Here is a 16,091-nt window from a genome sequence, read left to right as displayed (position 1 = left end):
GCTTTTGATTTAATTTCCTTATTGTGTGGATCATGTGACAAAGGAAATAAAGTAGTCAGATTCTTGGGAATATTACCGTCTAGAACACAGTGGGCTAAATATAAGTAACTGTAGTTTGGTTGTCAGTATCCCAAGAGCATAGAAGAGCAGTTGAGGACAGATTATGGGTTACATGGCATTTATAGATTATTTCGATGTTCATTCTAGATTAGGTGTGGAGTTCAGGAAAAAAGATGCTACTACTACTCTCTAAATTTCACTTGGCCTTATATTCTTTTTCTGGTGTGTGCTTTAAAAATATCTAAACATTTCCAGGAATCACAAGTTAAAATATCAGTGAATAATCTCATTCCCTAATTAGAGTAGAAAAACAAATCAAAAGCAAGATGGGTTTTAAAATTTTTAATACATTTTTCAGAGTTACATGTCACTAACAACATTGGAAATGTAGTTGTTTTGGGAAGGTTTCATAGAGAAGAATTTTCAAATGATGTTCAATAACTATCAAATTTTTTTCAGAGTTACTTGTCACTAAGTTTATAAGTTGGGACATTTTAAGTTTATAAATAAATAGAGTTAATATTTGATAATGTAATGTTACATGTGGGCTTTCGCAGGTGTGAAACTTGTGGTACAGAAGAAGCAAAGTACAGATGTCCACGTTGTATGCGATATTCCTGCAGGTATACATGTAACTTCCTACCTTTTAACCTGTATCTGTACCTTTCTTACCCTAAAGTATAAAAGTACTTCCCCTTTGTCTTTTCAGTTTGCCCTGTGTAAAGAAACACAAAGCAGAACTGACATGTAATGGAGTTCGAGATAAAACTGCATACGTTTCAATACAACAGTTTACTGAAATGAATCTCCTAAGTGGTAAGCCACTTTATGCATAGCAAATTGAGGCTTTCTGGCCATTGGTGTATGTCAGTTGTTAATTCTTCTGTTTTGAAATTTTTAGATTATCGATTTTTGGAAGATGTGGCAAGAACAGCGGACCATATTTCTAGAGATGCTTTTTTGAAAAGACCAATAAGCAATAAACATGTAAGAATTTTTCCTAATTTCTTCCAGTTAGAAGTCCTTCAAATCAATTAGATTCTTTTTTTTTTTTTTTTAACTTACCAAATAATATATATTAAGTGGCTACCATGATGTAGAGCTGTTCTGATTACTTAAGGATATGGCTGTGACCCAAACAAAGTCTGTCCCCTCGTGGAGTTGTATTTAGTGGGAGATACAGGAGATGAGTGGAGGAACAAATGTAATTTCAGATAGAGTTAAGTTCATATAGAAGATAAAGAAGGCTCAAGAGATTAAAGAGAGAATGAAAATGGTCTGTTGGGGAGAGATTGTCAGGGTACTAGTTTTGATACAGTGGTCAGGAGAAGCTTCTCTAAGAGATGATATGTAAGCAGTGATCTGAATGCTGAGAAAGAAGCTGTCATGTAAACATTTGGAGGAAGATTATTCCAGGTAGGGACAAAAGTAAAAGGAAAGACCTGAGTCAGAAACAAGGATGTCTGGTTTGAGGAATTAAAAGATTGGCAAGGTAACTGAAGCATAATTGAAAATGAAGTTAGAGTAACTGGCTCATGCCTGTAATCCAAACACTTTGGGAGGCTGAGGCCAGACCATTGCTTGAGCTCAGGAGTTCAAGACCAGCCTGGGCAACATGATGAAAACCTGTCTCCATGAAAAAATACAAAAATTAGCCAGATGTGGTGGTGTGCCCCTGTAGTCCCATCAACTTGGGAAGCTGAGGAGGGAGGATCACCTGAGCCCAGGAACGTCAAGGCTGCAGTGAGCCGTGATTGCGCCCCTGCACTCCAGCCTGGGCAACAGAGTGAGACTCTGTCTCAAAAGAAAAAAGAAAAGAAACTGGTGAGGGTTTCTAATTCTAAGTGCAAATGGAAACCATGGAAGGGTTTTGAACTTAAATTTGCTTTTTGAAAAACCACTCTTGCTGCTGTGTGAACTTTAGGGGGGGGCAAGAGTGGAAGACTGGAAGTAGGGAGACGAATTATGCAGCTCTTCCCACGATCCTTGTGAGATCATAGTGGCTTGGTTATACTGTTTGAATTATTGCGAAGGGATTAGATTCTGATTTTGAAGGAAGAGCTAACAAGACTTGCCTAATTGACTAATATACTCCATTTTCATACTCTTACATTCCTTTTTTAATTCCTTAAATACTATGCAAAATTAAAGCTTACATATTTGGAATTTTTTGGCAACTGGTGTTGTAGAAATTCATGTATGGTGTGGTTAAATCGTATCCTGGAATTGTGTTGATTTTAGTATTGGAGTTGCAGAATTTTAATACCTTTTAAACACCTTGTTTTATTAGTATTATTGGTACAGACATAATTACATCACACATATCTGAAAGAAAATTATTCATATAGCAACTCTTATTTTTCCTCAAACTTAATTAGGCATAATTAAAATTCTACCTAAAGATAAATTACTTTACAATTTTTTAATTGTGAAATATAGCATGTATATTTTCTAAAAATCACAAAATGGAAGTACACAGTTTAATGAATAGTTATAAAATAAATATTCATGTAACTACCACCTCAGTCTAGAATTAGAACATTACTGGCTTCCCAGAAGTTCCATGCCACCTTCTTATGCCCTTCCCTGATCTTTTCTCATTTCTTAATATTTTTTTCTATCTTAGGACTGTAACACAATATGTATATGCATTTTTTTTATGGGTTTTGGATTTTCTGTAAGAATAAAAAACAGTTTAGAAAAAATGCCACTACTTTTGTCTATGAATTATAGTATGCATGTGAACATGTTTTCATAGGGTTTATACCTGGGAATAGAATTGCTTTGTTGTGTGGTATGCATATCTTCAATTTGCCTAGATGTTACCAAAACATTTTCCAAAGTGATTATACTAGTTTATGCTCTCACCAATAGTATATGAATGTACCTATTGTCATATTCTCACCAGTCCTTAGTTTGGTAAGACTTTAAAAATTTTTGTCAATCTGTTAGCTGTGTAATTTTATTGTGGTTTTAAATGTACAGTTCTCTAATTCCTGATGAGATTGAACCACCTTTCAAATACTTTATTGGCCATTTGGATTTCCTCTTTTATGCAGTGCCTGTTCAAGTCTTTTGCTCATCTTTTCATTGGTCAGCTTTATTTTTCTTACTGGTTTGTGAGAATTCTTGGTATTTCTTGGATGCTAATGCAAGTTGGTTGTATGCTGTAAATATCTTCTTCTAGTCTCTGTCTTGTCTTTTCATTCTATAGTGTCTTGTGGTGAATGGATATTCTTAGTTTTAATGTAGTCAAATTTATCATTTGTTTCCTTTACAGTTAGTAGGTTTATATGTTTATAAAGAAATTCCATCCCTACCATGAAGTTAGGAAGTTATTCTCTCATAATTATTGCCTAAAAGCTTTATACTGTTGTATTTTACACTTGTGTCTTTAACTGGAATTGATTTTTGGTATCATGTACAGAGGAGTTCCCATTTAATTTTTCATATGGATAATCCACTTTTCCCAGCACCATTTATTGGAAAGTTCATCCTTTCCCTACTGCTGTGTAGGACCACCTTTGTCATATATCAGCATCCCTATGTGCTTGGGTCATTTTGTGGCCTTGTCTTTTCCATTCTGTTGTCCTAGTGGTATATCCTGCACCAGTACTACGCTCTGTCAATTACGGTGGTTTTTTGCTGAAACTTGTTATCTGATTAAGTCCTCCCACTTCCTTTTTTCTAGAGTATGGCTATTCAGTGCTGTTTTCAAGGCAAAATAATTGCAAATCTAAGCAAGAGATGGCCCATAGCCCTAACTGCTAATGAGTTTTTGTTCTTTTTTCCTCTGTTTCAGTGTAACCATACAAGTTTCCTAGATTGCTCTAAAAGTAGAGATTGTTTCTGGTTCACCCTTATCCTGAAGGTGTATTAGGAGGGTTGGTCACTGCTATTATAATTATTTATAATAATCACTACCATCACTGAAACCAAAGTCCTCTAAATTATAAAATTACATGTAATTTATTAAAACAGTTTCCTACTTAGCCAGTGATAGCTGACCCATCCTTTCCCTTGGCTTATGACTTGATTCTGACTTTACATTGCAAATTCTAGATCCCTATTCACTTAACAAAAAACTTGCATTTATATTTTGCCTTTTCTTTGAGTGATCTTTCTTCTTCCTTGACTTAATAAAAATCTGGTATTACTTCCTTCATAATTCTGGAATTGCCCAGTTTAGCTTAATCAACCCAAGTGGTCAATGTAATAACACATGTCAGAGCCAGAATGTCCTCATATCCCATTTTGTGCTTCTCACAACAGTGGTTACTTTAAACTAGGCCTTGTACTAGGCAGTGCAATGGCTCTTCCCTTGAGTGAGCTGTCTAGTAATAAAATCAGGGATATATATACACAGCTAGCTGGTAAAACCGTCAGTAAAAGAAATTAAGAATTGTGTAGGTAGCCTCTGTGATTGCCAAATGACCTGTGTTTTTGTTTGTTTTAATCTCCATTAAATTCTTCTTTGGCTCATAGAATATATGGGTTAAAAGCACAAGCTCTGGAATTAGACAGACCTGGGTTTGAGTACAAGTTCTGTCTTTCTGAGATAGGTGTATGATTTTGGGATCTCACTAATTCTTATTGCTAAAATGGAGATGATACCTATTCTCATAGTGTCGTTGTGAAGATTACGTGAAGTTACTGCTTAGAGCTGTTGTAACACTTAGGTTCTCAGTAAATCTTAACTATTATTGAACATTATTTTACTCTTTAAATTTAAGGAATTTAAAAATTAATTTGTCTGTTTGGTTTTGTTTGTTAGATGTACTTTATGAAAAATCGTGCCCGAAGGCAAGGTATTAACTTGAAACTTCTACCCAGTGGATTCACCAAGAGGAAGGAGAATTCAACCTTTTTTGATAAGAAGTAAGTTTCTAACTTTTTAGTATATCAGGTGTTCTGATTTGATCAGGATCATTCTTTAAGGTTTGGTTGCTATAGAGCATTGCTACCCCAAATGTGATTCTCTAAACTGTTTGTTATTGGTCCATGACAAGATAACTGTAGCAATTGTATGTCACGTAACTCTAATAAATATCTGGGTGCATACCAGTCACCTAGGCGTCTTGTTAAGTATGCTTGTGATTTTTTAGTAGGCCTGGGTTGGAGTTTGATATTGTGCGTTTCTAACAAGCTCCTCAGTGATGCTGATTGTTTGAGAAACATTTTGAGTAGCAGTGCCCTAGAACACTCTCATAGATTAGAAATAAACTTTCTTTGAGACCTAAGATACCAATAAAGTATTTCAGGGACTTCCAGGACAAAGCAAGTAAAAGCAGGACCTCTGTACTGTTTAAAGGCAACTCTGCTTTTTTCTTTCTCCACTGGGCTTCCAAATAAGATTTCATTTAAAAGCTGTCGATGGAGAAGGGGACTTTGAACTCTTGAGTACAGATAATATAACAGAGATTAGTTTGCTGCTGTCTGAAAATGTTGGTTGAAAAGGCCCCAAGAGTACAAAGGAAAACAGGATCCCAAAGTACTTTAAGCCAACTAAATTATCAGATAATACCTTTCAGAAGTCAAGATTTTGGATTTAGAATTTTTAAAAACTTGAGGGAGTCCCTCCCTTTCCAGCCTCTTAGTAACTGTGGGGCCTTGAACAAATCACCTTCCTTTCTCTGGGCCTCAGTTGTATGATATGGGGAGTTGACCCAGGTCAACTCTACGGTGCCTTTCCAGTTGTACTCTTCCAAAAATTGAAAAGACATAAGCCATCAGAATTATTATTCTAGTAAAACTTCTACCTTTTCAAAGCTGTTAACATAATTAGAAGATGATGTTACCCATTTATTTTATATAAGACGTAAATATTTGTAAAAATGGTTTTTCGTTTTTCCTGGTTTTCTTCCAAAAGTAATGCTGAAGCAGGTGGATCCCTTGAGGCCAGGAGTTTGAGACCAGCCTAGGCAACATCGTGAAACCTCATCTCTAGTAAAAATACAGAAATTAGCCAGGTGTGGTGGCACCCACCTGTGGTCCCAGCGACTCAGGAGGCTGAAGTAGGAGCATCCCTTGAGCACAGGAGGCAGAGGTTGCAGTGAGCCAAGATTGCATCACTGCACTCCAGTCTGGGCAACAGAATGAGACCCTGTCTCAAAAAAAAAAAAAAAAAAAAAAGTGAAGTAATGTCTTGTGTTTATCAAATGTGAGATGATTCTTTTGTGTGTTTTGAAACTGACGTATTTAGAAATTGACATAATTTGAAGTTTATGGTAACTGGTTAGAAGTTTATGGTAACTGATTAGTGCCTTCTCAAATACAAAATGTGTTCCTGTTTTATGAAAGAAGCCATTCAGAATGATTGTAATCAGAGATTAGTTCTCAGTAATGAAAAGCAGATGGCCTCAAGTATAACATTTTTGTGTCTCTAGATACATGAATGTATGCGGAAAGTTTTTACCAAGAATATTACACTCAGTATATTTTCCAGGTTTAGTATATTTTTGGTTGTTTTGAAACTCCCCAGGTCTCTGCAAATGGCAAATCAGATTCTTCTTGCGTTAGTCTTTTGTTCATAAATTTATAGAGATTTGGGATTGGTTTTCTTAAATTTTTAGTGTTTCCTAAGAGGAGATTAGCAACATAGTGTGTAATAGTAGGCTTTAGAATCCTTTTTTTAGTCTTTTGCCATCTGCAAAATGGAGCTCATGATAACTGCCTTGTAGAGTTGTGGCCTTTTAGTGTATTAATTCACATAGGCAGTAAGTGGCATGTGGGAAGGAATCAGTTTATAGTAGCTATTGTAAAAATAATACATCTGTATCATTAAAAAGTTTAAAGGAAAAATATCACCTGTAATTCCACTATCTAGAGTTGACCACTAATAAAATTTCGTAACATTTCCTTCTAATCATGTTTTCTCTTTTTTTATGTAATAAAGTAAAACATAATATAAAATACTTAAAGCTATATAAAGTGACATGACTCTGCTCAAGTTAAACATTAATTTTTATGAATAAATTCACATCCTTTTTTCCTACAGCTAGAATTTCCATTTAGCAATATATTATGAACCTCTTTTCTTGTTAATGCAAATCTGCCTCATTATTTTTAAGTAGGATATTCCACCTTTGACTATATCCTGTTTCATTTAATTATTCTCATATTCATGAACACTTATTTTATGTCTTGTTTTTAATTATTATAAATAGCACGATATTAAACAGCCTTGAACAAATTGTTTTGTGTGCTTACGTGACTTTTCTTTGTAGGATCAATTCCTAGAAAGCAGAATTACTGGATTAGAGAGTACAATGTATTTAAACTTTTGAGAAAAACTCTGCATTGTCTCCATAAAACATTACCACTTTGTACTTTCATCAAGAAAGTATGAGTGCCTATTTTAGTTATACCTTAACTTTTGTTGAATATTACCAAACTTTTTTGTGGGCAGCTTTATTAGAGAGGTTGAGCTCTTGGATTTTTTATTTCTTGTTAAGACATTGCCAGATGTCCACTGCAGGAGGCAGAATCACCCCCATTTGAGAACCACTGATTTAGATAAATACAGAAGATGTACTTATTGAATGTATAGTTCTAATCTTTTCTTGGTCTATATAATTAATATAATGTAGACAGAATCAGGATTCTGGTGTCTTATATTTCACCTTTAAGAGAAAAAAATAAAGACATTTAGAATTACTTTGAGATATTTGTATCTTATATTTCACCTTTAAGAGAAAAAAATAAAGACATTTAGAATTACTTTGAGATATTTGTATCTTATCAGCTGAGCAATAAGATACCATGAACACATGAAAATGAGCAAGGTTTTAGATGATTGCAGTTGTATTTGCTGGAAAGAGGGAAGAAGGGGAAGTGAAATGTTTTCAAAGAATTCTGTTAAGCTCCCATGCCCCCAGTATTCTAAGAGACTAGTTTTCAATACTTTTTTCTATTAACTTTCAAAAGTTGGTTATAACTTTGTCTCTGATCAATGTAAATTTGCATGTTGCCTCTACTGTTTGATTATACATTAGGTGACCTTGGGCAAAATCTGACTTACCAGGTTATTGATAGGATTAAATGAATTATTAATAATAACTAAAGTAGTACCTGGCACATAGTAAATAATATACAGTGACATTGAAGATTTACATTCCCTTCACTGAAATTCTTAGGAATATGCCACAGTTACTATATATTCCATTCACCCCTCATAGGTCTGGGACAGCACTGTGTAATCAAACAGTACTATTTGTGCAGTGAAACCTATAAATGTTTACCTTATAATGGGTAAATAATGATTGTAGACTGACTCAGGTTTTGCTGCTGAAGGAGTTAAAAATCTCTCAGTTTTGGAGATTTTGGAATTGTTGATATGAGAAGTTAGTCTTGTTCTAAGATTATTATTAATACGCCCTAGGTATTAAATTGATTGCTTGTTTAAGCAACTTGAACTGCAGTATAGTCAAAATCTCAAGTTAATGTTGCTTAAAATTTGAATGTTTTAACTTTTGAGGAATCTGAATGAAAAATCTTTTGTACTGTTTTTGTAACTTTTCTATAAAGTCTACATTTATTTTTTTAAAAAAGTTTTAAATTTAAAAGCCCCTATATGAAGTGTGATGAATGTGCCATTGTACCTGAATTACTCTGTAGACCTATCTGCAGGTGATTGTAGCAGCTGACTGGAATAGGTTCATTCTAATCCAGACACCCTTTATAGCAGGCATTTTCACTGACTCTCCTAAAATTATATGTGAAATTATGTGATGTGTGAATTTTTCTAAGAATAAGTACTGCAATTTTCACTGAATAGTCAAAGTGAGGTGAAGTCTGTGAAGTCAAAAATGGATGCAATGGGGATGAATTTTAGAGGACTATTTTAGAGGAATTTGCAGGAGTGTCATAGTAGATAGCTGTAATCAATAAAGTTAAGTTCAGGGAGGCTTATATAAGTTGAGCCAAAGCAAGGTTGACATTCGCTGTTAAAAATAGAGAAGCTTGATAAGGAAATGTTGGCTGTCCTGCTTATTTTGGAGCAGATCCCAAGCTACTTTAAAATAGTGGCTTTTTCAGAGGTAATTCCTTTACCTCATCTCTTTGTAGGGTCTATAGTTTTATGTTCACTTCTACCCAGTGCTAATCAAATTTGTTGAAAGAAATATGAAAGACCTATATGAAGAAAATGTAATTTCTCCTGAATGACTTAAAAGATGTGTTTAAACTTTTGAGAAAAACTCTGCATTGTCTCCATAAAACATTACCACTTTGTACTTTCATCAAGAAAGTATGAGTGCCTATTTTAGTTACATTTTTTTAGTTTAGAAAAAAAGTGCGTATTCTTAAAAAGCTCAGTATTGTTTCTTAAGTGATCTTTTAAGTCTGATGCAATCCTAATCAGAATATCAGTGGGATTTTGTTTGTTGTTATTTATTTATTGAGAAGACAATTCATAAATAACTGAAGTTTATTTTGAAGAATAACATGGCAGAAGTGCCCGGAAAAATCTGAAAAAAGAATGATGAGGCTGGACTCATTAAAATTTATGAAATTATACTAATTTTATGGTGTTGGCCTAGAAATCTGTAACTAGATCACAGAAAATAAATAGTATATTTGATTTCCTAGTATATGATCAAGGTAACATTTCAAATTAATACAAATAATTACTTAATAAATGGAGTTGAAACAGCTTGCCATTTGAGAGGAAATGCTGAATCTTTTACTAAATAATATCCAGATGGATCAAAATCTTAAAATGAAATAAAAATACTGGAATATTTTCATAATCTTGAAGAGAAGAAACATCCCATCCAGAAGCCAAAAGGAAAATAATAAAATAATAACTAAATTTACATGGCAAAAAAAGACCATAATAAAGTCAAAAGACTGGATCAAAAAAGTCTTTAACATATATGACACAGAGTGCTTATGCATTATTAAGAAAAAAAGACTAGCAACTAATTAGGAAAGGGGCAGAGGATGAGAATAGATAGTCATAGAAAGATATGTCTACATACATAGTATTTTACTGATAAACATTAATAATATCTAGTATAATGAAGATATGGGTTAACCAGGCCATTTTTCTCTTCCATTGTTCTTGAGAGTTAAATTGGTATGGTCCTTTTAGAAGGTAATTTGGTAATGTTTCTCAGAATGTTATATATTTTGTTGTATAAAATGTATATTACATCTTAAAATGTTAGAAATAAGTACTCAAGGAATTTAGCCTACAAACATATTTGTAGATGATCTGCAAACGAGATATATGTACACATATATCTATTGCAATATTGTTTTTAGTAGTGTAAAAACTGGCACCAACCTAAAGTATCCTTCAGTATGGACTGAGTTAAATAAATGATGACACCTTCATACCGTGGAATTCCATGCAGCTATTAAGCAAAAACAATTAGACGCAGAAGTATTGTCATGGAATACTATCCATGACATGTTCAGTGAAAAAAAAGAATTGGAGTTTAAAACAATTGTCTGAAAGATCAGGAAGCTCACTTTAAATTGGTGATTGTCAAGCAATACGTCATCTGCACAAAAAATTTAAAACTTAGCTTGGTGTGATGGTGAATGCCATGATTGCACCGCTACACTCCAGCCTGGGCGACAGAGTGAGGCCCTGTCTCTTAAAAAAAAAAAAAAAAAAAAACAGTAATAAATTAGCGATTCTTTGGATCTGAATCCCTTTGGGAATCAGCTTAAATATATGAGTTCTGTTTGTTATATACTGTATGTCTGTTAGATAAGAAAAACTTCATAGATGAACCATGTTGTTTTTTTGTTTGTTTTGAGATGGAGTCTCGCTCTGTCGCCCAGGCTGGAGTGCAGTGGCACGATCTCGGCTCACTGCAGTCTCCACCTCCCGGGTTCATACTATTCTCCTGCCTCAGCCTCCCAAGTAGCTGGGACTACAGGCACACACCACCACACCCAGCTAATATTTTGTGTTTTTAGTAGAGACAGAGTTTCACCATGTTCAGGATGGTCTCGATCTCCTGACCTTGTGATCCGCCTGCCTTGGCCTCCCAAAGTGCGGGGATTAAAGGCGTGAGCCACTGCACGTGGCCTGAACCATGTTGTTTTGTCCCCTCTGATAGTAGAGTTTGGACTGAAGCTGGTAACGTTAAGGACATGCTAAGAAATAGCTCTTAGAATCTTGCTGAACTTTCTTTAAGGGCATTACATGTTACTCTACCAAGTAGTCTCCATGTATATAACCATGGGAGAAATGTCTCTTTGATCTCTGTTTCTTTTAATCAACTATTTGTTGTTTTCTGAAGCTGAACAATATATAGTGGCTTCAAATGCCAGCTCTGATATTTACTGGTTTTGTGGCTTTAACTCTATATCTCATTTTCCTCATCAGTAAAATGGACAAAAGTATAATCTACCCACATATATACCAGTATTTTTGTCCCTTTTTAGACATTTTTTCAGACCTTCTTTTTAGGATCATTTTGTTTTCTTTTTTAAGATTTCTTTAGTGAGGGTCTTATAAAAATATGCTTTTTCAGTTTTCATCTTAAAATATCTGTATTTCATCCTCTTTTTTTTTTTTTTTTTTGTAGACAGGGTCTCCCTCTGTCACCCAGTCTGGAGTGCAGTGGTGCAATCTCAGCTCACTGCAACCTCCATCTTCTGGTTTCAAGCAATTCTTCTGCCTCAGCCTCCTGAGTAGCTGTGACTACAGGTGCCTGCCACCATACCAGCTAATTTTTTTGTGTTTTAGTAGAGAGGAGGTTTCACCATGTTGTCCAGTGTGGTCTTAATTTCCTGAGCTCAGGCAATCCACCCACCTCAGCCTCCCAAAGTGCTGTGATTACAGACATGCGCCACCGCGCTAGTCTTATTTTCATTTTTTAATGGAAATACAATACATACCAAAAAAATACACAAATCATTAATGTACCAAGGTCAAAAACATTACCAGCACCCGAGAAGTCTTTACTGCCCACCATGGGAATACCTACCACCACCTCCCAAGTTTACTATCTCCCCTAACTTTCAATTTTATAGATTAGTTTTGCCTAAAGTTTTTTCCAATATTTTATTATGAAAAATTTGAAACATAAAACAAAGTTGAAAATTTTGTAGTGAATGTGTACATACCCATCACCTAAATTCTGTCATTAATATTTTACAATAATTGCTTTATCAGATATTTATCCATCCGTTAACCCATTTTATTTTTGGTGCATTTCGAACTAAATGCAGGCATCCCTCTACTGGGCCCTGAATACTTAAGCATCATAACTAGAGTTCCATAGTTTGCATTTTTGTCTGTTGATATAAAATTTACACATAATGAAATGCACAAATCTTAAGTATATACATTTGCTGAGTTTTGACAAATACATGCACCTGTATAATCCAGTCCCTGTGAATAAATGGAACATTACCATCACCCCAGAAAGGTTTTTCTTGTCATTTGCTCTCTTCCTTAGAGACAGCCTGTCCTTTTTTCCCCTGTACATTTCTTTTGCCTGTTTCAAAATTTCATGTATAGTCAGACAGCTCACTCTTACTTTTGTTTTTTATCTGTTTTTTACTTTTTAAGTCAGAATCTTACTATGTTGCCCAGGCTAGTCTTGAACTCCTGGCCTCAAGCAGTCCTCCCACCTTGGCCTCCCAAAGTGCTGGGATTAGAGGCATGAGCCCCCATGCCCAGCCCCTTTTGAATGATAGTTTAGCTTCATATGAAATATATTAAGTTGACATTTATTTTAGAACTCAGTTAATTTATATATTCCATTGTCTTCTCACTTCTTTTGCCACTATTGAGAACACTGTTGCTTTATACATAGTCTTCCTTCTTTTCTCTTCTGATTGCTTTGAAAATATTCAGTATTGTCTTTGGAGTTCTGCAGTTTCTATGATGTGTGTCTCAGTGTGATTTCTTTTTATTATTCCTTGAGATTTGTTCTGCTGTCTAAATATGAGAATTCTGGAAAAGTAATACGTTATCTAAATTTCTTTGTCTTTGCTACATTCCGAGTAACTTATTTAGCTATATTGTCCAAGTCACTTTCTCTCCTCAGTTGTCTAATTAATCATATTTTTAGCCTATGCACTGTTTGTATTTTAGTTTATTTTTCCCTGGAAGCTCTGTTTCTTCCCTAATCTTTCTCATCTTTTAGACAGAACTGTATTCCTTACTCACGTTGTAAGCTTCCTTTTTTTCTTCAGTAATTTAAAACACTTCTCATCGTGTAAATAATCCCAGTATCTGAAGTTGTGTAAGTCTGGTACTGCTGTCTGCTTGGACTCTTTTCTGTGGACTAACCACCCATTTCCTCAGATATGGATCCAATTTTCTTATCCCTGCGTTTGTCTCCAAACGATAATTGGCCCTCAGTTCTAAACAATCCAGTTCTTCTACTTACCATTCTTCTACTGCTAACAGCTTAGAACTGAAAGTCCTTAACTTTTCAATTTATCCTTTTGACCTAGGGTTCTTTAGCTCTGTGTTTGTGTGTCTGTCTTTTACTTACAGTATGAAAGTAATAGAGGTGTGCCTATTACTAAACAACTTAATATTTAAGAACTTGAGTCTGTTTTAGAAGCTAGCCACTAGATGTCCCTCTTGTAAAGAAATAACCTTTTATGAATTCAAAAAATTACTTTTTGTTCTTTGGATAAAATTGCATCATCCTTATTATATTGCAGTAATATACCTATTTACCCCTGTATTAATGCCAGTAGCACTTTTTTCCTTAAAAAGTTATGTGGTAATGTACTTCTAAAAGCACAGGACTTTTTTTTTTTTTTTTTTTTTTTTAGCATGGTATCCTATAAATATAAGTAGTATAGGTTTGTACTTTGCTATAAATTGGCTTTAGGAAAGAGTAAAGGAAAATAAAATGATGGGTTTAGCAGTTGTGGTCATGAGAAGACAAGTGGATTTTGCTGTGAGCTTTGGGGGATGATATAATAGGTGCCTAGTACAGACTTGTCAACTGATTGAAATGTTTAGCTCTGGGTTTCTCTGCCATAATAGCTTTGATATGGTTTGATGGAAGAATTTCAGAACAGCATCAAGGATTTAGAAAAAACAGTGTGAAAGAATAGAATCCTAATGGTTCCCCAGTTGGGCTTTTACTTACTGCAGCCATGCAGACAGTGGTAAGGGAGTTCTTGTGACACAGCATCACAGGGTATAACTTTCCACAGCAGTAATTAGCTAGCATTCATAGAAATGGAAAGCCAAACACTTGATCATCTTGAGGTTCCCGAACTGATTCACTTAAGGAAGACTTTTCCTGGTCACCAAGACCATCCTTTGTGATATGCTTCTAAAATGTGTCCCTTTCTTACTGTCTCCTTGACCGCAGCATTTATCAGCTGTAGTGTCCTATGCAGGCCCTTCTTATCTCACTCTGGACTATTGAGGAACCCCCTCCACCTCCCAGGTTCAAGCGATTCTCCTGCCTTAGCCTCCTGAGTAGCTGGGATTACAGGTACACGCCACCACACTTGGCTAATTTTTGTATTTTTACTAGAGGCAGGGTTTCACCATGTTGGCCAGGCTAGTCTTGAACTCCTGACCTCAGGTAATCCACCCGCTTTGGCCTCCCAAAGTGCTGGGATTACAGGCGTGAGCCACCGTGCCCGGTGTTGAGACAGTATTACTCTGTCACCCAGGCTGGAGTTAGTGGTGCGATCTCAGTGCTCTGCAATCTCCACCTCCTGGGTTCAAATGATTCTTGTGCATCCACCTTCCAGGGAGCTGAGACTACAGGCTTGCACCACCATGCTCTGCTAATTTATGTATTTTTAGTAGAGCTGGGGTTTCACCATGTTGGCCAGGCTCCTGACCTCAGGTGATCCACCTGCCTTGGCCTCCCAAAGTTCTGGGATTGCAGGCATGAGCCAGCACACCCAGCCTATCTGTTAGATACACCTCTCTAAAACTTGTTCTCACCATAATGGTCACCTACTTAGAATCATTTAAGCTTCTGTGCCCACAAAAGTCATTAGCTCAGAGATATCTCAATTGGCCATAGGCAGCATTGCCAGTAGATGAAATTTGTCATCTCATTTTTGAGTCTTGTACTGTCTGTACCCCATTCCATAGCCTGGGGTTAACTCCTTCTTATCCCCCTCTCATTTGAAGTTGCTACTTCCCAGGCAGTTGGAAATATAATTCATTTCAAATATTCCTCATTAAACAAAACAGAATAAGTCTTCTTCGTTGTATTTGCTTTTTAAAGGAGGAATAACAATATAGTTAATATTTCCTGAATGTTTATATTTTATTAAACATAACAAGATTTAATTTAATCTTTGTTTGTAAGGAAGTTTTCTTGGCAAGTTACTTATTTCCCTGTGCCTGTTGCTTTGTCTGTAAGATGGAGACAGTAATAGTACCAGTTTTATGACTAGTGGTTTTCAGTTTAGAGTGCATGTCAGAATTAACTGAGGCAATTTCAAAATGCAGAATTATAGATACCTGGGCTTGACCAGCAGAACTTGCTAATTTATAGAGCCTTAGAACATCTGTACTTCTTGTTTTTGTTTTTTGAGACAGAGTCTCAGTCTGTCACGCAGGCTGGAGTGCAGTGGCGCGATCTCAGCTCACTGCAGCCTCCACCTCCTGGGTTTAAGCAATTCTTCTGCCTCAGCCTCCCAAGTAGCTAGGATTACAGGCAAGCCCCACCACGCCTGGCTACTTTTTGTACTTTTAGTAGAGATGGGGTTTCACCATGTTGGCCAGGCTGGTCTCAAACTCCTGACCTCAAGTGATCCACTCGCCTTGGCCTCCCAAAGTGCTGGGATTACAGGTGTGAGCCACCACGCCCAACCAAGGACATCTTTACTTCTAAAAACCACCAGATGATTCTGATGTTTACCTCTACCTGAAAACCCCTGATCTGTGTGCCGACAAGTCACTGACCTTATTCTCAATTAGTTCAGTCAGTGGGCAGAGAAGACTGCAAACTCTTAAAACAGTATAGTTAGTGCTGTGATGGAGTACTCATGGGGTTTGGTAGCACAGAGGAGGGCTCCCTGCCCCAGCCTTTCAAGAGAAGTGTTACTCACTGAGAGCAGGGAAC

At 35.9% G+C, this 16,091-nt stretch overlaps 1 protein-coding gene across 3 annotated transcripts in view; it reads left to right on the top strand.

Annotated features, from left to right (window-relative positions):
- ZNHIT6 (zinc finger HIT-type containing 6) overlaps nucleotides 1-16,091 on the top strand; it is a 54,259-nt gene that overhangs the window by 1,248 nt on the left and 36,920 nt on the right. For 2 of the 3 annotated variants that reach the window (XR_004052196.1, XM_030913290.1), the window contains exons 2-5: nucleotides 618-683; nucleotides 770-876; nucleotides 962-1,047; nucleotides 4,835-4,938. Coding sequence is in view for 2 of the 3 variants with exons in the window: in XM_030913290.1 (XP_030769150.1) it covers nucleotides 618-683; nucleotides 770-876; nucleotides 962-1,047; nucleotides 4,835-4,938 (363 nt within the window). In the remaining variant the exon portion in view is untranslated. The remainder of the gene's footprint in view (nucleotides 1-617; nucleotides 684-769; nucleotides 877-961; nucleotides 1,048-4,834; nucleotides 4,939-16,091) is intronic. The other variant, XM_030913291.1, reaches the window with a different exon arrangement.

This window comes from Rhinopithecus roxellana, chromosome 12 (genome assembly GCF_007565055.1).
Source record: "Rhinopithecus roxellana isolate Shanxi Qingling chromosome 12, ASM756505v1, whole genome shotgun sequence".
NCBI classification, from domain to species: Eukaryota; Metazoa; Chordata; class Mammalia; order Primates; family Cercopithecidae; genus Rhinopithecus; species Rhinopithecus roxellana.
Note: the sequence above shows the minus strand (reverse complement) of the source record. Positions and strands in the feature narration are given on the sequence as shown.